Here is a 20,753-nt window from a genome sequence, read left to right as displayed (position 1 = left end):
ATCCCTAACTTAAAAGTTCCATCCCTGACTATGCGTATTTCTACCCCAATGAGTCTTCTTACATTTCTGAAAGCATAGGGTCCTTCACAGTCTCATCTCCTTTCTCTCCAAGCCTCTCTGCCTCAGTTGGGCCAATGCCTGTTGATGCATAGCAATAACCACTGTTTGCTGGTGTGAGTGTTTCGGTTTCCAGTCGTGAACCACACCACATGAAGATCTTTCCCAGGGAGCATGCTCCACTGGCAGCTGGGTGTGTCTGGCAAAATACTACCAGGCATTGGTCCAACTTTCCAGGCCCAGGAAAACCCTAAGCACATTTTGCCAAGTACTTTATCCCCTCATTTTTAAATCCATGTGCATTTCAAGTGAAATTTAATCCATATGTTCCTCATTCATTCACACTCAACCCATCATTCTGTCATTTCATAAGAGCTTTGATGTTTAAGAAGCTTTCCATGTAAGTTTCATAAGCCTTTCTTTTTGTTCTTCAAACTACGAAAGCCACAATTTTGAACAACAACAAAAAGAGCAAACAAAATCAGAGTTGTAAAAGACTCAAGACTGGTTGTCTATTCAGGAAAAATGTAAGAAATCTGGACGGGTTCTAGACTTCTCCAGTGAATTTTACCTTCTTTACCAAACCAGAATATTGGGCAATGTGTTGGCTACAAGGAACGGAAAATTTCAACCCATTTCAAAAAAGTCATCCCTTCAAAACCAGGAATATTTAAATAAATAATATCTCAATTCCATCCAGCAAGACAGTAAAACTCTAAGTACGAACAAATCACACTGTTTAGAAACAGTTTCCTAGCTGAGGACGGCGTAGCGAGCAACTTCTAGGTCATGGAAGGGCTTGACTAAGGAAGGAAATAATGACTGAACCAGGGCAGGCAGCGGTAGGCAAGCGATGTCTTCTCTCTCCCTGCCTAGTCAACTGCCCTCCACCCCATCAGACCTCCTCACAATTGTCCTCATTGCGGCAAAAGTACAAGTCACTTGGAAAAATACGGCCCAGGGATATTATTCATAGTGTGCGCAAAATATAGCACCCGGGCAGAGAGGTTGGCCGGGTGGCTGGGTGCTCTGGAACCCGGCTAGCACCCACAGGGCAGCCCCCTGCCAGCCAGCGCCTGGCCTCACGCCCACCTGTATGTACCCTCCTCTCCTCAGACTCCACACACTGGCCAGGGAGCCTCGAGCTCTGTGGCCAAAAGACCCGCTGACGTTGGTGACACAACTCAACTTTAAGGAAACTAGAACATGTGGCAGATTTCACCTCTTAGCACTAACACCAACCTTGTCGGGAGAGTAACCCTGGATTCTGAAGGTCACCTGACAGACCTCTCACAGAACGTCTTCTGTTTCATTACCTGTGTTTGTTGACATGTCTGTCCCAGCAACTAGACTGGGGGATCCTCAAAGACACCTTTGTCCCTCGTCCTTAACCTGGTGTTGAGCGCATAATAGCACAACATTGGTGTTGTATGAATGAATGCGTGAAAATCAATCATGAAGAGCGTTGTGTATTATAAAGCAAGGCCGAAAAGTAGCCATGAAATCTGTCGAAGTCAAAGGAATCTAGACCCAAGATAGGCATCTGTCCAGCGTGCCTGCTTCTGGTTTGAAAAGCACAGCTAGCTCCACTGGTAGGCTTCCACGTGGGTTTCCACGTGGGTTCCCACGTAGGCTCAGGGGGGTGGCCGGGAGGATGGGCTGCCCAGGCCCCTCCGCGGTCCTCACCACCAGGCTGACACACCTCCAACACAAGGCGGCCTGGGGCCCCACCGTCACTGGGCTTTGCTTCTGAGCTGTTGGGGCTGCCATCAGCCTTCTGGGGCACCCTGGTGCCTCGAAGACGGAACCCGGAGCAGGGAGGTCCTGGCGCTTCCTGAACTCAGCATGTGAAGAGGGTTATTTTATGTGGGAAATCAAACAGCAGGATCCGGTGCCATACCCCAATCCCAAGCTTGAGAGATGTGATGCCAGTTTTCAGAGGCCTAAAACAGAGCCCTCCCGCCACTACCTGGCTCTACGGCTCCAATCCGAATCTCCCCACCTGGATTTATCATCCCCGAGGGGACCGGGGGCCACTCCAGGAGTGCGGACCCCAGAGAGGAAGCTAGAGCATCTGCATCTGCCTCCACCCCAAACACAGCCATCACGTGAGGGACACGAAGGAGGGGCTGAGAAGGGAGGCGTGGGGACAAGTGTGCAAGCGTGCAATCACACGTGTGTCCTTACAGTGCGGTGATGAGAGGCTGGCGGAGAACATGCGCACTCTCAGTCAAGAGAGAAATAAAGACCGTGTTTCATGGCGCACGTGGTATCTGTCTGCTGGGAGACGTGGCAGAGCTCGGGCAGCTGGGGCAGGAAGGCAGAGGAACTGGGGCACACGCATTTTGAAAATGGCATTTCTTCCTAAAAGTTTCCTAAAGCTTTGATTGAAAAAAGCCCCTTTTATCAATTTCTGACCAGGGGCAGAGCTAGAACCAGGGGCTAGGGATCCTTTATGTCTCCACCTCCTACACGATCTCTTTCCTCTAAAATTTCCAACTATACGATTTTTTTTTTTAAAAAATGCATCACACACATAATTTAGGCCCATTTGAATCTCATGGGTTTCTTTGAATCACACAAAGAAATCTAAAGTTGACATGAACTCCTTAGTCTTGATGTTACTGAAATGAATTTTCCGCAAATTTTCCTTTCAAACAGTTAAAGAGGAGCCCAGGAATGAACCCACATCAAGTGTAATTGATCTCCTTCTCATAAGCACAATAATGGACTGGATTAATCGAACACCACAATGAGCTAGACTTTGTTTAGGAAAACGACTGCAGACATCGTCAACTGTGGGGGCTCAGAGGATAATTGGAAAGAACACAGCAAAGAACGTAGGAGAAGAGTAACACAGAGGGAGGGAAGACATTGGCAGGTACGGGGAGCACAATTACAAGGCTTAGAAACGCTGTTGTGCGTGGGGGTGTGATTCCGCGGCTTTGCGGGGACCCTGCAGTCGGGGCGGAGATCGCAGCCTTGTGCAGCAGCTAACCACTAGGTGGAAGTATGCACCAAATAAAGAAGCCAGGCCAGAAAGCTCACTTGAAATTTTAGGTACGTATGTGGTGATTTTTCAGACTTACTAAGCTTTCAAAATGCATGTTAATATCTCTTTTCCAAATCCACTTGAAACATAGGTGAGGATGAGGTGGGGGCTGGAGCAAAGAAAGGTAAAGGCTTTCCCCCCAAGTGGAGAAGGGCCAGTCATGGACAGAAGATGCCACCCGACCATGTATATGGCGGCTTGGATGGTGGCGTTTTAGGGGAGGGTGGCCTCTCAGAATCATCTGGAAGCACCCTGGAGGGAGCGGAGGTTAGCCAAATTATAGAGGCAAAGTCCGTGGCTCCGCAGGGGCGGATGATCTTGACAGTTACAGTTTTATGAAGCTTCCCGGGTTATTCCAGTATGCCCCTGATCTATCATACGCCCTCAGGGGAGAGGAACGCTAAGTGAACAGTTAGGCTCTCTTGTCGCCTTTGAGATCTGTCCTCTCCTGTCTATGTGGATATATGTAAGCATCATGGGCTGACAGGAGGGGCAGAAAGCCAAACAGAATAACCTGTTATGCTCTTGTAGTCTGATAGATGTATCTATATTTGCTCGGATATCTTTATCTCTATCTAGAAAGAGGAATGATACGGATAACTAAGTAGGTGTGCTTTTGAATGTGCGCTTATTCACCTCAAATATTTACTGAGTACCTGTCATAAGCCGTGCACTATTCCAAGGATACTAGAAAGATAAGTAACATTGCAGTCATTTCTGGCAGTTGCTGTAGCGTACCCAGATAGCCTGAAAAGTCTCGCCAGGATACAGCCCAAAAATGTTAGATAAAGTGCTTTTAAAATCCTTTAAATGGTGTGGTTGAGTTCCTTGGTAAAATCGTGAGTGGGACCGTGGGTCTCCAGCAGGTGCTGGGGCTCTGGATCTGGGAGCAGCCCTGGGTGTTTGCTGCCCCTGGTGGGACGAGTGACCGCCCGGGAAGGCAGGAGACGGGCCTCGGTCTGCCTGTGCAGAGTGCATGGAGGAAGCCAGAACCAGGAGGTCCTCCGTCAGAGTGTGAACGAGGAGAAACTCAGATCTACCAAAGGAGAGGGTGGGAAATGCTCCATCTTAAGCGGAGAAAAAGAACAGCTCCAGTGAGAATCTGTAAACTTGGGCTGGCCTGGTTTGGGGTTCACATTTACACCACGATCATACACTGAACACGAAGATTGATTTAAATCATTGCCAGATTGGTGGCAGGAACAAGCATCTGGAAAAAACCAATGACTTTCACTAACAGTCATCTTAAGTGTTAGGGAGGATAGGCTAGAGGCTCTAACACAGTAACTGGCGTTCCGGCGGGAGACGGGCACCAGTTAAAGAGAACTAATGGAGCCTTTGAGAAGCATCAACCCTCAGATGGAGGTCACGCCATGAACCTCGAGTAGAGTATGTAAGTAATGAAAACATGCCCACTTATGAACGTGGCAGAGAACAGGCCACAAGCCACGTCCTCCCATTACAGCCATGTCTTCACCACGGTCTCCTAGCCCCGATCTTGCCTGTGTATGTATCATAAATTCAATGTCATACTCAAGAAAACCCAGCAAGAGAACTAAACACTAAGAAATAAGATTTTGTTGGGTAGGGTTGGGGGGCCACAAACCACAGTAATAGCTAATATTTTTCCACTCCTCCCCCAACCACCTTTTGCTCCCTTGGAGCTGACGCCACCCCTCTGAGAAGGCATGCTCTACGGTGCCCGTCACCATAAACCACTAGGCAGTTATGCCTATTGACGAGCGTGGACTGCAGGTACCACTAATAAGGAGAGGAAGCGCTCGTCAGATAATCCCTTGCACAACTGTTACTTAGACAAAAGCACACTCTTACTTGAGCTGTTTTCTGATGCGCCGACTGAGTAACACATACCAGAGCAACGACATTCCCACTTCTTGGTAAAACACCCCTGTCGCCAAGAGGAAAGCCAACTGGGCCTGCCCCACCACGGGTCTGCCGCGACGGCACGCCCAGACGGGGAGAGCCACCGGGCCGGGATGAGAGCTTCTCTGCGCTGCTAGCCCCACTGAGGCCCACATCGGGAGACACAGATAGACGAGCACCTTCCCAGGCGCTCCTGTTCTTACCTCAGGACGTAAGAGTCTCAGAAATTCTCTTGTTTTCACCACTCAGACCAGAGTCTCCTGTATCGGGACCGTTCAGGTAATGAGGGACGTGAGGGATCCTTAGACCCGAGGGCCCGGGAGCGTTTCTCCTCAAGGGACCCGAGAGGCACATGGTTCCCCCCTGGCCTCTCCCTCCCCCTCATGCACCTGTCCTGAGCACAGCTCTGTGCCAGATGCAAATTGTCATATCCTAGGGGCCAAGGACCGGCACCAACACGGGGCGACGTCCCCTTCAGATGGCCAGTTCAAACCACTGTCCCGTGACTGCAGCTGGATGTAAGTTAAGGAACCGTTTACACAAACCAGAGGGGCTCCATGTTGTCCTAATGCAAACGTAAATCTCACAGACGTAACCCAGAGGAGGACATGCAAACACCCCTGCTCTTTCTTCCCACGGAAAGGCAGAAAACAGCAGAAAGATGGCCCTTGGGATGGGAAGACAGGACGTTTGTCAATGGCACTTACTTCTTAAGCGGGAAAATCCAGAGATGGTTGGGGCGGGTGAGAAGGATTTCAACTACTAAATCAAGAGCCCCTGGGATGATGCCTTTCACTTTTTATCAAGTTCTGAATGTTTGACTTTTGAGGCCACCGGCTTGTGCTCAGACCTCATGAGAAGTCCATGAGTTGTCAGCAGCCACTCACCTTCCTTATCACAAAACCATTACACCCAGTGTGAGTGGTGCGTCAGGGGGGGCTCATCGGCTGTCACAAAGGTACCCATCTGGTGCGGGGGGGCGATAGTGGGGGAGGCGTTAGGGGGGCGGGGACAAGGGTCCCGTGGGAACTCTTCATACTTTCTGCTCAAGTTTGCTTGAACTTAAAGCAGCTCTAACATAGGCAATTTGTTAATTATTTATTTTTCTTTTTTTTATTATATTAAAACAGTTACAGGTTATTGCTTTTCCTCCAGGCAGGTAGAGCGAGCCTCCATCGGACTCCCACGCTTTCAGTGAGTCCCTGGTGCCCACAGAACCCCCCTGCTGTCCACTGAAGGAGTGCCCAGGGGTGAGTGATAGAACAGGGTCCAAGTGAGGAAGTTAGAAAATAAATGGGGTGTGACTCATGATATAATGATATTACTTCCTCATTACCTGAGATGTAATTCCATCTAAAAGTGAAGGGCTGTCATTATTTTCTAATTAAGGGAATAAGGGATCTAATTTGTGTATTTCTGAAGCGATTCCCCACCCTGCACGGTACCCACAGACAGGTCAAAAATGTCAGTATGACTCGTTACCCCTCATCCTAAACTGTCACATGCCCTTTCAAATTTTAGAGGAAAACAGAACTCCTCCATCATTTTCTTTCTAATAGACTGTCTTTTTAAAATAGCAAACCCTCGGGGCGCCTGGGTGGCTCAGTTGGTTGAGCATCTGACTCTTGGTTTTGGCTCAGGTCATGATCTCAGGATCATGAGACTGAGCCCCGAGTCAGGCTCCACATTCAGTGGGGAGTCCACTTGAGACTCTCTCTCTCTTTTCCCTCAGCTCCTCCCCCCTGCTCATGTTCTATGAATAAATAAATAAAGTCTTAAAAAGATTAACAAACCCTTAAGCATGTTGTGAGACTGGTGGCTGAGGCTGAGGATGGTATTTTCAGTCCCTTTAACATCTGATAACGCATCATCCATTGTGTTCCATGAAGAGTCGTGGTTTTCTGTCTCATTTTAAAGATACTTGAAAGGTTTTTGCAAACGATTTGAAAGTACTTCAAGTTATGGCAATTCTACATTTAAAGCATTTTTTCTTCTGTATTTGTATCTCATTTGAGAATGTTTTGATTCATCTAAATGTAAGTTCATGGTCATAGCTTCAGGTGTGGATGGATCAGGGAGAACCCACCTTGAGCTCTTTTCTCTTTCTTCCTTCTCCTTGTTCTTGTTCTTCTCTCTTTTTAACATGACAGAGTGTGCAGCCACCAATATTCGCCCATCCAAAGTCCTACGAACATAATCCCCTCCACCAACCCTGCCCCACATGTCCCAGGCATGATGTATCTGAAAATAATGTTTGAAGGAGAAAAGTAATTGAGGAAAGATGTTTATATGTGTTCTGAACAAAAGCTGCAGGACCTCTGCCCACTGCAATTCTAGTTCCAAGCTTCTTAACCACAGCTGCCAGGTCAGGGGGTCGATAGGAGTGGGGGTGCAGAACAAGACCCTGGCCCACCGGGGACACTAGGTGGTGATGCGAGGGAGTAAGGGACATGGAGGGCCAGCTCCCCAGCTCTCAGCTCCCCGACGCTGTCTAACCCACAAGAGGAAACAAAGACCCCCTGCTTACAGCCTCACCAGGGATGCTCCCCCCATGCCTGCGGTGGTAAAAAGGCCACAGGAAAACCGAGCCCAGACTGCCAAGTGAGGCCTCGGTGGCCCTTTTTATGAAGAATGCTAGCGGTCGGTGACCGGCCTCGCAAACCCTTTCCCCACAGCTCAGCGCTCATGGTCCCCTTGGACTCCTGGCTCTCTCTGCTCCAGGTTCTGACCCCTCCATCGCCCACGGGCCGCTGCATCTGCCCCCTGTGCCCGTCACCTTCAGCCGCTCTCAGGGCGTCCTCAAGCGCTGTTACTGCCTTCTTGTCCTACAAGCGTCTGACCTCATCCTCCCCAGGAATAACCCGGGGAAACCACTGCTGCCCACATGGTGTCCAAGCTGCTGGCTCGTCCCCACTGTACTGTCTTGGGCGGTGATTCTGCCCAACGGAAGGCTGACTGTGAACTTGAGAATGATCAGGTGTTGACAAAAGGGACCCTGGAAGGCCGTGTGTTACAACCTCTGCTTGTCTCTCACCTACATCACCGGCAGCATGCACGCTGTGGCCGGCGTCACTTCTCTGCTTCCGTAACTGCCTCATTCTATACCCTTCTCCCCGCTAAGGCTGGAAACTCTTAGGGAGTGGGACAGACACACCTGTTAAAGGAGCTGATGCTTCCATTTCTTTACCTTCATTTTGAAACGATTACAAAAGTGTTGCCAAAAGAATATAAGGCGTTGTCATGTGCCCTTCCCCAAACGTCTCCCCAGATGTTCTCTAACTGCAGGACGATGATCAGAATCAGGAAGGCAACGTCGATACAACTATTTTAACTCCTCTAGAGCTGCTACTCACGTTCTGCCAATTGTCCTCCTGAAGCCCTTTTTCTGGCTCAGGTTGGCATCTTACATTTAGCTGTGAGACCTTCTTAGAAAAGGTGACGTTCTGCCCAGCGGCGCTGTGCTGGGCACGCTCCTGGTCTCACGCCTGCCACACACTTCCACGTCATTCTCTCCATCCTGTTAGGCAGGTGTCTGCCGTCGCCAACACTTAGCTGATGGCCAGAATGAGGCTCAGGGAAGCTAGACGACCTGACCCAGGACACACAGCAATGAACTGCTGCAGCAGTGTTTGAGCAGAGCTGTCTGCCCCGGCAGCCTGCCCTTCACTTTGTGGGCCACGTGGCTGTGTGGCCAGATCTCCTCCAGCCGCTCATCCCATGTGCCTTGGTGTTTCTCTCTCTTCCCAGACAGCCACACGTCACCTCCTGCAGGGCGCCCAGCACCGCGCTGCACGTGCGGCAGCAGATGAGGAAAGGTTTTCCGATGGAGCCGAACATTCCAGGCGTTACATGGAATATGTAAATAGGGCTTGGAGTTGTGGCAACATTAACATCATGCGCTAGCTTCTAGTTTAAAAAACCATGCTATGTAGGATTTTAAAATTTGTTTCTTGGGACGCCTGGGTGGCTCAGTCGGTGAAGCGTCTGCCTTTGGCTCAGGGTCCTGGGATCGAGTCCTGCATCCAGCTCCCTGCTCAGCGGGGCTTCTCCCCCTGCCTGCTCTGCCTGCCGCTCCCCCTGCTTGCGCTCTCTCCCCCTCCCTCTCTCTCTCTGACAAATAAATAAATGAAACTTTAAAAATAAAATAAAACTCATTTGTTTCTCAGCATACGGTCACTTGGTGCTTAGTCGACTCACCCATTGCTTTAGGTTTAAAGTTGACAATACAAATGATCTCTGGCTTGCGTTTTTTCGATGCATTCACGGCCCCAGTCAACCTCATCTGCCGCTCCCTGGTCTTCTTGTTGTGAACCTCAAGGACCAATGATGAATCTGTGGCACTTCTGCATGACTGAAGTTTCAAAGAATTCTCTGAGAATAAAATACGGCTTGAATAAAAGTCGGTTCACTACAACAGCTGATTTAGGAACTACGTGCCCAAAGTGTATTTGCCAGTGGAGGGCAGTCTCTGGAGGAATAGGTCTCTCCCTGTGACATGTTTAAACAGTTTTACAGCAATTTGGGTGAAGCCAGAAGAGACGTGTTTATCAAATCTAAAGATGACAGACTTATGAGACGTCGCAAACATGGTAAATGACAGACTCGAGCCGCAGAAGGCCTCACCAAGCTAGAACACTTGACTAAAACCACAAGACGGAGTTAAACAGAGATGTATGTCGAGGCTCACATTTAGGATCGAAAAATCAATCGCGTAAGTGCTGGATAGGGAAAACCTGGATTTACAGGCATTCATGGGAAAAGGACATGGGAGGGGTTTTAGGAGGACCACAAAGTCGCTACGGGGCCAAGGGTAGACGGGGCCACAGTGAAAGGGGCCCCACCCCATGCTACGTTCACGGAAGAAGACGACGCACAGCAGACTAGGTCGTAGCCCCCCTGAGCTCAGGCTGGCCACAACAGCTTGAGGATGATGTTCAATTTGGAGGGCCACGTTTCAGGATGGAAACACTAGAAAACACTTATATATCATTGTTGAAGATTTCTGGGTTCCCTAAATCTTACATCATAAAACAAGAAAACATTTTAATAGGTTCTCATTAGCCAGACAAGTGGCTCTAAGCCCTGGTTAAGTGTCAGAAAACACTGGGGAGCTTTAAAAGTTTCATATCTAGGATGATTCTGGCTCAGGTTCGGTGCAGAGTCTGGGTGTCTGCATTTTTAAAAGATTTCCAGGTGTTTCTGATGAACAGCCGGGACTTAGAGCCATTGGCCTAAGGAACAAAGTCTGAACTCCTTCGACTGTCTTTCAAAGAAGTATAGGTTTGCTTCCAGACCATTCTTTCTACCTAATTTCCACCCACTTGTTGTGGGTTGAATTGTGTCCTCCCAGAAGATGTCTTGTGTACCTGAGAATGTGACTTCATTGGGAAATAGGGTCTCTGCAGATATGATCAAATTAAAATAACGAGGGGGCCCAATCCAATATGGCTGGCGACCTTACAAGAAGAGAAAAGAGAGACACAGAGAGGAGAACGCCATGTGACGACACAGAGAGCCCTCCACAGAGGGAAGGGACCACGTGGAGAAGGAGGCAGAGCCTGGTGAGATGGTGCTCTAAGCCAAGGAGCGCCTGGGGCCACCAGAAGCTGGGAGGGGCATAGAAGGGTCCTTCCCTGGAGTTTCAGAGAAAGCATGCTCTGCTGACACCTTGATCTTGGACTTCCAGCCTGCAAAGCGGAGAGACTAAGTTCCTGTTGTTTAAGCCCAGTGGGTGGGACTTTGCTACAGCAGCCCAAGGGAACCAACATGGTCTCTTTAGGTGGTCCTCACACCACAAACCTGGGCTCTTCCCGGCCCCTCTTCTCTGGGGCTGCTTCCTGCTTCTTGCCTGTGCTCATAGCTCTCGCAGCGTCCCTGCCTCCAAGGCTCTGAGTCCTGCCAGCCCCCCACACTCCTGCTCAAATGCGCTTCCCCCGTGAAGCCACACGGCTGTCCCAGTGCCTCCCCACACCAGCACGCATCTCCTGGGGGCCCTTGCTTTGGGTCTCCGTGCTGCAGCTGCACCTTGTCCCAGCTAATAGAGTCCCAATCTTGTCGTCCCTGCTGACCCAAGAGATGCCAGAGGACCGGCTTTGCCACCAAGCTTGTAGAAACCAGAGCACCCGGCGCGATGCCTTACACACAGCACAGACGAAAAGGGTAGGGGGAACCGCCTTGAGAAATTTAACCATCAGGTGGGCAAAAATGTGGGCATTTATTTTTGTGGTTCCAGAACTGAAAGGAACTCCGAGAAACAAAATGAACCTCCTCACAATTCGGAATGTCCAAGAACTAAACAAAGTGCCCAGAAAAAGAATGGATCCTCTGTGTTTGGAAGCCTAACGCTTCTAGAAATAGTTGACATCTGGCCAGGGTTTCTGACAGTTGGTTTATAAGCTAGAATTTAGGGGAGACTTTCAGAATGATAACATAAATTTGGGAGACAGTCAGGTATGTATTCACGTATTGTATTTAAAAATACATTTTGGAGAGTGGGTGAAACCATCTAGAGAGACATGGTCTTCTAGCCAAGAGGAGAGAGGAAAAATCCATCAGCGGCCTGCAGAGGGGGCCTCCAGGGTTTAGTGGCGGTGGCGGGAAAGATGAAGAGGATCCAGAGAGGAGAAGGGGAGTGTGTAGGGTGTAGAGACCAGAAAGGGAGAACGCGTCAGCCTCCCCTCAGCCGGGCAGCCGAGCGCTCACCATCTTCCACCTTCTCTGCTCTTCTGTGGACCTTCGCCTGGCAGCTCTTGTATTCACCACTGCTATTCTTTCCCACAGGAGCTCCAAGGGGACAGGGACTTAGTTGTGTGACTACTCCCAGCCTCCAGAAGAATGCCTGACAGAATGGGGATCACCAAATCTGTGAGCTGTGAATGCAAGCATGTTGGCTAATTTTTGGAACAACATTCAATTATTAGCTGCCAGAATCGAGGTATTTTATTATTAAAAAAGAGTGTGCTGTTAGCAACTTAAAGAAACCCTGTCGTGGGGCACCTGGGTGGCTCAGTCGGTTAAGCGTCTCTTGATTTCGAATCAGGTCATAATTGCAGGGTCGTGGGATCGAGTCCTGTGTTGGGCTCTGTGCTCAGTGTGGAGTCTGCTTGTCCCCTCCCTCTGCTCCTCCCCCCTGTTCATGCTCTCTCTCAAATAAATAAAATACTTAAAAAAAAAAAAAAAAGAAACACTGTTGAGATCATGATCCTCTCCCACATTTTGACCAGAGTGGACATTTAGTGCCAATCAGATCCAAACCGCTAATATCAGCCATCATCCTCACTTGGTCATTAATCCATCCCACAAAGACTGATTGAGCCTGGCCGGGCCCCAGCTGAGGGATTATGTGCTGGGGACACACCGGGTAAGCAGAAGCAAGCACTATGCCTACCCTTGGCAAGCTTCCAGTCTAGTGCATGGGGAGATATTTCATAAAAATAAAAAGAAATACCTTGACAATTACAAATTTTGACATGTGCTATGCGGAAAAAGCACAGGGCGCTCTCAGGGACGTCCTTTCGGAAGAGGTGACAGTGAACCAGAGAGCTGAGGCAGGGTCCTGGGAGGCATGACACCCGCAGAGGCCAGGATGTGCGTGTCCGCCAGGCTCTGCGGCTCCTCCCAGATCAGGAGGTCATCCCACTGGCTGGGGCCGGGACTCTGCTCCGTCAGGAGTTTGCTCCTAAACCAACTGCAGTCACCTTCTCAGTGTAAAAATAGTATTTCCCTCTGCTTACGGAGCCAGGGTGCTGAGCAACCTGGGTTTTTTCCTTTTTCTTTTTGAACCTCCTCATACACTAATTTTTCATTGGCCCTTTGGGTCGTTAGTCTGGAAGGTCCGACTGGTCAGGGCAATCAGGTAAGTCGTGCTGGCAAGAGCTAAGGTGACCGTGATGCCACAGGGAACGGAAGCAGAAGCCCTACAGCCTCACTGCCAGCCGGCCACCGCGGCAGAATCAGGGGTCTTCCTGCCCAGCCTCGACAGGAAAAGCAGAGGCTTAGGAAGCCACAGGGAGGGCTCCAGACACACCCACAGGTCTTTCCAGTTGTCACTCAAAGGTACAGACATTGGGCCAGTGGCCAGAAAGTCTTGTTTCACAGTCTCTCTCTCAGGCACTCACACCTACCTGGAAAGGACTAGAGCCTGAAGTTGAAGACCTTTCTTCCAACTCTGAGAGTATTCGCTGGTACTAGAAATAAGGTTCTAGGACAAATCAGTGCAAAGATCAGTCTCTCCTTCTCAAGCCCCAGTCTCAAGGCCAAGCTCAGTCACTGATCCATAAAGCCAAATGGCCAACTTTGCCTTTATTCAGCACTTTCCATGCATCCGGTTGGTTATGGGATAACACAGTAAAGATCCCATAGAATAAAATATGTGGCCTTTTCTGGACCAACCAGAGTACTGACAACAAGATCTGATGAAAGTTCTGAGCAAATTAATGACCGAAACCAGACTTGGGCCCTCTCTTACTTGGCAGAGAGGTTCTGTGGCCAGCTACTCTCACCGGGCATGGTCACCAGCAGAAGCAGAAAGCCCGGGGTACATGAGAGCTAGAGTGCTGTAAGCCCCATATTTTCCACCCTGCCATACAAATGACTCTGGACCAGATCTTGATGATTCCCCAAGGGAAGCATTCACCCAACTGGAAGCACCTTCGCTACAGGGAGAGGGCCTGCTTTCAGTTGTATCTCCAGCACCCAGCCAAGTACCCCGCACGACACTGACGTTCCCTAAGCACCGGGTGGGTGAACGGACGCCTGCACAAGTGAACGGACCGCCACACCGAGCAGCAAAGGATGGGCTTTCTTTCCTCTGCTATTCCCAACTCCATTCCGGGCATGTCTTCAGATTCACTTTGCAGAGCATTTCATCTCAACTGATCTCATCTCCCTCTGCTGTAAGACCCTCAGGGGCTCCTCTGCATACAGAACAAAACCCGGGCTCCTCAACAAAGCTGTTGGCCTCGCACAGCCGGGCTCTACCTGCCTCCTACCCCTGCCAGCCTCAGCCCCTTGCTGTTGACCCTCTACCAGTACAGAACGGCCCAGGGCTCCCTCAAGGCGGCACGCTGGTTTGTGTAGCCATGTCCCAGTTTTGGCTCTTTTCTCTGCCTAGAACACCCTTCTGCCTTGCTCAGCTATTGCTTTAAGTCTCCACTTAGATCTCCCCTCTGCCAGGGGGCCACCCCTCTCCATTCCGTGGCACCCCGAACAGGCCTTCCTAGTTAGCCTTAGACCTCATCTGAGGGCACTACGATAATCCATTTGGATTCCCACCTCTCTACCTTATGGTATGATTCCCCAGAGCATATGCATTTTTTAAAACTGTCTTTGTCCCCACTACTAAGCAGTCCTGTCACATAAAAGTCCAAGATGTTAGCTGATCTGATATTTACTGTGGAGGACTGAGGATCTAGAGGTATTCATACACTCCACTGTCAAAGTTGCTTCCCAAACAGTCTGTCTGCTACCAACAATGGGTCACCTTGTTCTTACACTGTTTATGTGAGCTGTCAGAAGTGGTGATCAATCATTATTTCCAAATTGAATAAAATGAAGACAAGTCTTTTTTTTTAAAACCTGCATTGACCACATATACAGATTACACCCCATCTTATAAGTGCATGGTCTTCCCAGAATCTTTGTTCAAGGAAGCCCACCCATCCTGCCACACACGCATCCTTCTGCCCACTGCCCTGGTTTCTCAGAGATCATGATTTGAATCTGCGCCTTGATGGCTGGATCTCTGTGGTGCTGAAGCGGGTAAAAAGTAAATCAGCTTCTGAGAAATGAGTGTTTTCCTTTGATTGGTGTTTCTGGCTTCAAAGTTTCAAATGATCAGTTGACCAGTTGATTTTCATTCAAACTGCTTGGTGGTCCTTGGTGTCATACGAATAGAGGGCTCACCTTGAAACATTCTCTTCTCTTTCTACCCTGATGGATGTCATGTGAACTCTCGATGTCCCTTCACAGAGCTCACTCTGTTCTGGGCTCTGTGTCCCCATGACGGAGAGTGGTTATCTGTGGCTGAGCTGGCTAGATGACCACGGAATTTGTGCTCTCCAACCATAGCAGAGTTCTAGACAGTGGCATGTCCCCCGGGACGTTTCCCGGCCCGACACTGCACTGAGACGCGGCCTCATGGCTGACCCCTGACAGCAGCATGTGAGTGGAGCGCCAGGTGTCATTTCTGGACCAAGACTTACAAGCAGATGTGCCTTCTTCACACTCTTCCTCCTTCCACAGTCTGGACGCAGATCACGGGGGTCCCCAAAGGTAGCATGGCCACAGACGGAAGGGGCCTGACTGGACCAGAAGCACACACTTTATCCTGGCGTGTGAAGCAGAAATAGGCTTCTATTGTATTTGGGCCTCTTTTTTGGGAGCCATCTGGTGCGGCAGCAAGCACTCACGTCACTAGACCCTCTCCGATGGAGGGGGGCAGACGCACAGCTCATTCCTGACACTGGCTTCCTCCTGTCCTATATTTATGCGTTCCCGAGTCCTGTCGCTGTCCTTGCTAGTAAAACTGAGGTAGGCTGAAGGAATGCACGAGGGGGTCCGAGCCTTTGTAGAATTTTATAAGGAGCAGTAAGGTAAAGAGCTTGAATTTTCATTCTTGTACCTTGGGAACCCACTGAAGAATATTAATCAATGGAGTTTTATTTTTAAGATTTTATTTATTCATTTGAGAGATAGAGAGAGAGAGAGAGAGCACAAGCAGGGGAGAGGGAGAGGGATAAGCAGGCTCTCCACTGAGCCGGGAGCCTGACACAGGGCTCGATCCCAGGACCATGACCTGAGCCAAAGGCAGATACTTCACTGACAGCCACCCAGGTGCCCTGTGGTTTCTTTTTTTTTAAAGGTCTCTGGCTGGAGACCACACTGGACAAGGAGACAGAGCCCGGAAGGAAAGCAGACTTGGGTGGAAGGCGAGCAGGCTGGCAGGCACAGAGATGGAGGGCAGATTGATTTGGGGAGTAAAGGCAACAGGTTTTCTCCAAGGTTTGGATGTGATTGGTATAGAAGGGAGAGAGATCAGAGGTGATGGCCAGTTTGAGTTGGAGGTTAGTGAGAGAGACTGGAAAGCAAAAAGCAATTAGAGGACAAGGCAGGAATTCTCCTTTGGACACGTGAAGTTAGAGATTACAAGGAGACACGCACATGGAGAGGTCCAGAAAACCGTTGGTTACCATAGTCTTGTACTCATTGGAAATATGAAAGGCGGAGGCCAAACTTTGGAAATCACTTTCATAAAGATAATATTTAAAACCATTATCTTGGATGAGATCGCCTGGGGAGAAAGTGTGGCTAGAGCCCTGGGTACCCCAACAGCGAGCAGAGAGGTCTGAGAACACGAGGAAAGGGAAGGAACCAGGAGGTGAGGTGTCAGAGGAGTCAAGAGAAGAGCCCCCTCAGAGGAGGAGGAAGCATGCAGCTCTGCTGAAATGCTGCCAAGGAGGCACGGGGAGCACGGAGCAATGACCCCTGGATTTGGGAGACAGAGAGTTCCACGAGGATGGTTTTGTGGGGTGCAGAGACGGAAGGCTGACGGAAGGGCTGTGCAGGGAGCCTGAAGCTGAGGATGTGGGAATGGGAATGTCTGCCCCTGAGGGGACCAGAGACACCAGCAACAGCTGGAGGTGACTGTGGGACTTAGGAGAGTTGTTTTATTAAAGCCGGAAAACACCCAAGCGATGTTTTATGCTGAAGGGAATGATCAAGTACAGGGAATAACTGGTGGGAGAAAAATCTTTGAACAGAGAGAGGGGACAGGGTCCTGAGCCCAGTGGAGGGGCAAGGGGGTGTCATCTGTCTTAACCGAAGGGGACGGAGGGACCTCTAGGGCTGTGGATTGTGCAAGTTGGGGACAAGATTGGCAAGTCTCTGTGATGAATTCTATTCTATTACTGCAATAAACAATAGCGGGAGGTCATTGGCCAAGAGTAAGGGAAACTGTCAGAATTAAACTGTAATTGAAACTAGCACCTAACTTTTTAGAATAGAAAATATAATGATTTACTTTAATTTTTCAAAGTAAAATCCCACTCCAAGTTTTCCCTACTTACGCTATCATTTTGGCTCCTGATCCACGGAGAATCTCTTTAAGGGGACTCTCCCAGGTTTCTAGCTTCTTTGGATGGCAAGAGCCTCCTTGCTGGGAATTAGGGTTCTGGGAAAAACTGCTTCTCCATCTCCATAAAAAGCTTTGTCTTGACAGCTCACTGGAATGTTGTGAAAATGGAACACAAAAGTCTCAGTGAGGGCTCTGTCTAATTTGGAAGCCGCGGAAGGAGCCACATCCGTTGGAAGGAAACTGAATTCCGTGGCCTGTGCCTGGAGCCTGACTGTGGCGGGACGCGCTGTCCCCGGGCCCCCTTGTGAGGACAGTGCCGCAGAGAGGAAGGGAGGGCAGGGGGTTGATGCCCGGATGATGCTAGGGTTTGAATTACTCTGTGAGTAGGTCTTGAGTTGATGATGGGAGAGGGCTGGGTGTGAAATTTTCCGAAGTTATAACAAGTTTTTGAAGTCGCTCACCTCGTCAGCGGCGGCCAGTTAGCCGTGGGCCACTGCAGCTCCTGACACATAGGAAAGGACGTAGGAAACGGGCTCCTGGCTGTGTGTACTACGGCTTCCAGACAAAATCAGCTGAAGCTATGGTCTGATGCTTTGCAGAGGTCTGGGAGCAACATGAAGAAGTCCTTTATAACTGGCCACCCCCTTGCTCCAGGTGAGCTGGTGCAGGCTGGCCCGCGAGGCCACGCACTGCTTTTCTGGGCTTGCACGAGCCTCCCAGGGCAGGGGCACAAGCCCAAGGGTGCAATCAGCCCCAGGGAGCTGTGCGGTGGACTCTCCTGGTATCGCAAAGACCTCCCTTGAGAAGGACAGCAAAGCCCAAGACTGCCTGCGGGCCTGACCAGTAAGCCCCCCGGGGTTAATGGGAAGAGGCCAAAGCAGGAACTGGAAGCTTTGCCCCCTGCCCCCCGTGACATCTCAGAGAGAGAGAGGTCCCACGTGCTCTAGAAAGTGCTAGTGGGCAGAGGCTCGTCCTCCTGCAGTCCCGTGAGTGTCTTCCTCTTATCGACAGCCTCCTGCATCTCTTCCCTCTGCCCCCTGCTCTGTGTGGCTGAAACTCCCATGTGCGTCGCCCCCCCGATCCAGCCCTGGAGTTCTGCCCAGCTCCAGGAACAGTGAGGAAGGGGTGGCTTCTCCAGATCGTCTCTCAGCCCTGTAGCTTGTTCCGAGGGTCCCTCCACTGTGACCGCTCCTGGCATCCGAGGGGTGAGCCCCTGGGGACCCTGCATGGGAAGGATGCAGGAGGAAGAGTCGGAGCCCCCTAATCTCACGTTCTAGCACCTACCATCCCCTGGGGCAGATTCTGATATGGGTTTCTGACAGAGAGGAGGGAGATGGAAACTTTGCTGAGATTATTATTCTCACCCCATCAATCACAATAACACTGCCGCCCCTCTGGCCCTCCGCTCACACGCGGTCTGAACTTGGGCGGGAACCTAAATGTCTGCTGCCTGCCTTCCCATAAAACAGGCCTGAAACCCCGTGTTGTCCTCACAGGCTGTCCTGAGGGGCGGGCATTCACCCTTCTGACACACTCACACAGGGCTTGGCGCACAGGAGGCAGCGATAAAAGCAGCAGTTAACACAATGACAGTAAATAGAATTATTACTCTGCTCCTGCCTCTCCTGAACACCTTCTCATAAGTCCAGCGCCCTGGTCCCTCTGCACGGCCCCTGGATGCCCCGTCAGGCCTGGTGCTGCGTGAGCGGTCCCACCTCTGGATCAGCTCACCTCCTCCGTGTCACCTGCCTCCTGGCCACATCTCCATGCCCGCTCCTCGTTGGTTCTCCCAGACACATCAGGGCCTCGCTCCAGTCTCTTCCAGCCCAACCTGCAAGCGTCTCTATGACCGTTCCTTGCAGCACCTTCCTCCACTAGCTCCCGCGTCACTTCTGCTCCACTCCACCGCTCTCCCTTGGTGACCCAGCTCCAGGGCCATCCTCCAGCCCCTTCCATGGCCTCGGCTTCCTCCCCACAACACCCTCACGGTGTGGGTGACCCCACATCACATTTCAGCTGGAGCCTCTCTCCTAAGCCCCAGACACAGACATCCCCCTGCGGGCCTCGCTCTGTTCACCCTGCTCCCCTGGCCCCTTCTGCAGGCTTCCCGTCTCAGTAATCAGGAGCCTCTCTCCTCGCTGCTCAGGACTTGGATGCTGGAGTCCTGGACGCACCCTGGTACGGCTCACCAGCACATCCTGCTGCCTTTCATCAGCCTCCAAGCCCTCCTCCTGCGTCCACTGGCGCTCTGATGGAAGCGCCACCGCATCCCCTGGATGGCCCCAGGAGGTCCCCTGGTTTTCACCTTTGTCACTCTTTGGTATCCCCCACCACAGCAAGTGGAGTGAAAACGGGATCCGCTCAAACATTAGCAGCTTCCCATTTGGCTCCGAGTCAAGCCCAGAGCCTCCCATGGCTCCTGTCGGACAATGTGGCCCTCACTCACCTGTCCTGCTCTCTGCTGTGCTCCCACCCTGCCCAACTCTGGACACTTGCCCCCATCCATCCCCTTTTTGTACCTCCTCTCCCCGCCTTAGGTTTTCTTAGCACTTACCACTGTTTTAAAAGTGTACTTTTCTAGGGGCACCTAGGTGGCTCAGTCGGTTAAGCGTCTGCCTTCGGCTCAGGTCATGATCCCAGGGTCCTGGGATTGAGCCCCGCATTGGGCTCCCTGCTCAGCGGGGAGTCTGCTTCTCCCTCTGCCCCTCACCCCACTTGTGCGCGCTTTCTCTCTCTCTCTCTCAAATAAATAAGTAAAACCTTTAAAAAAAAAAAAAGTGTACTTTTCTTGTTTATTTTCTCTTTTCTCCACTAGAAGTCAAGCCCCGGGCAGGGATTTTACTCTAGATTTTTCTTCGCTCTGTCCTCAATGTCTTCAATAATGTCTGGAGATCGAGATGCTCAATAAATAATGTTGAGTGAATGACGGAATGTGATAGAACAACCCTACCTTGGACTGGGAGCTGTAAAGACACAGCCAGCGAAGGTGGGGAAGGCTCAGGAAATTGTTGTAATCTTAGTGAGCAAGACGCTGGTGGCCAGGCCAGCAAGCTGGCTGGAGGCAGAGAAGCCCGGGCTAAGCAACAGGCACACGAGTTTACATTCAGAACTCCCTGACAAACAGATGGGAATGCTTTGACTGCTCATCAGATAGTCAAACTGCATCTAAATGAACTGCTGACAAATTTGCTAAGTACAGTGCTTTCTGCGTGGAAGATTCACAAGGCACCTAATATAGGGAGAGTGCACCAGCTTCAAAGCAATACCACCAGAATAAAACTGTATTTGAAAGTTTCTTTTAATAATATCTTGAGGGTGTTTTATTTTTTTTTTTTTCCTTTGGAAGTCTAATTTGATTCTACAAAGGGGATGAAGCCTTAGTTCCTAGCACAATGAACTTGCTTCCTCAATTTCTTTGTTCCCATATACTAGCAAATCCTATAACTGTACCAGAGTTAAAAATGGCAAAAAAAAAATTTTCTAAATGACGTGAATAAAATCTAACTCACATTTAGACTGTTATACTTTCAAGCTGAAGAAAAAGAGTGCAGATTTTGGCATCAGGCAGATCTGGATTTGAACTGCTGATCAGACATCTTCACAATTCCACGCCTTGGTTTATCATCTGGAAAATGGGAGCCCTGCAGGGCTTCACATTAGAACCATCGTTAACTATAGAAGCAAGCA

At 50.3% G+C, this 20,753-nt stretch overlaps 1 protein-coding gene across 6 annotated transcripts in view; it reads right to left on the bottom strand.

The window, feature by feature from the left end:
- Positions 1-20,753, bottom strand: part of PDE10A (phosphodiesterase 10A) — a 577,666-nt gene that overhangs the window by 497,889 nt on the left and 59,024 nt on the right. For 2 of the 6 annotated variants that reach the window (XM_036122880.2, XM_036122883.2), the window contains exon 2: positions 9,191-9,344. The exons of the other annotated variants lie outside the window; for them this stretch is intronic. In XM_036122880.2, coding sequence (XP_035978773.1) covers positions 9,191-9,344 — 154 coding nt within the window. The remainder of the gene's footprint in view (positions 1-9,190; positions 9,345-20,753) is intronic. 6 annotated transcript variants of the gene reach the window in all.

Source organism: Halichoerus grypus, chromosome 9, assembly GCF_964656455.1.
Source record: "Halichoerus grypus chromosome 9, mHalGry1.hap1.1, whole genome shotgun sequence".
NCBI lineage: Eukaryota > Metazoa > Chordata > Mammalia > Carnivora > Phocidae > Halichoerus > Halichoerus grypus.
Note: the sequence above shows the minus strand (reverse complement) of the source record. Positions and strands in the feature narration are given on the sequence as shown.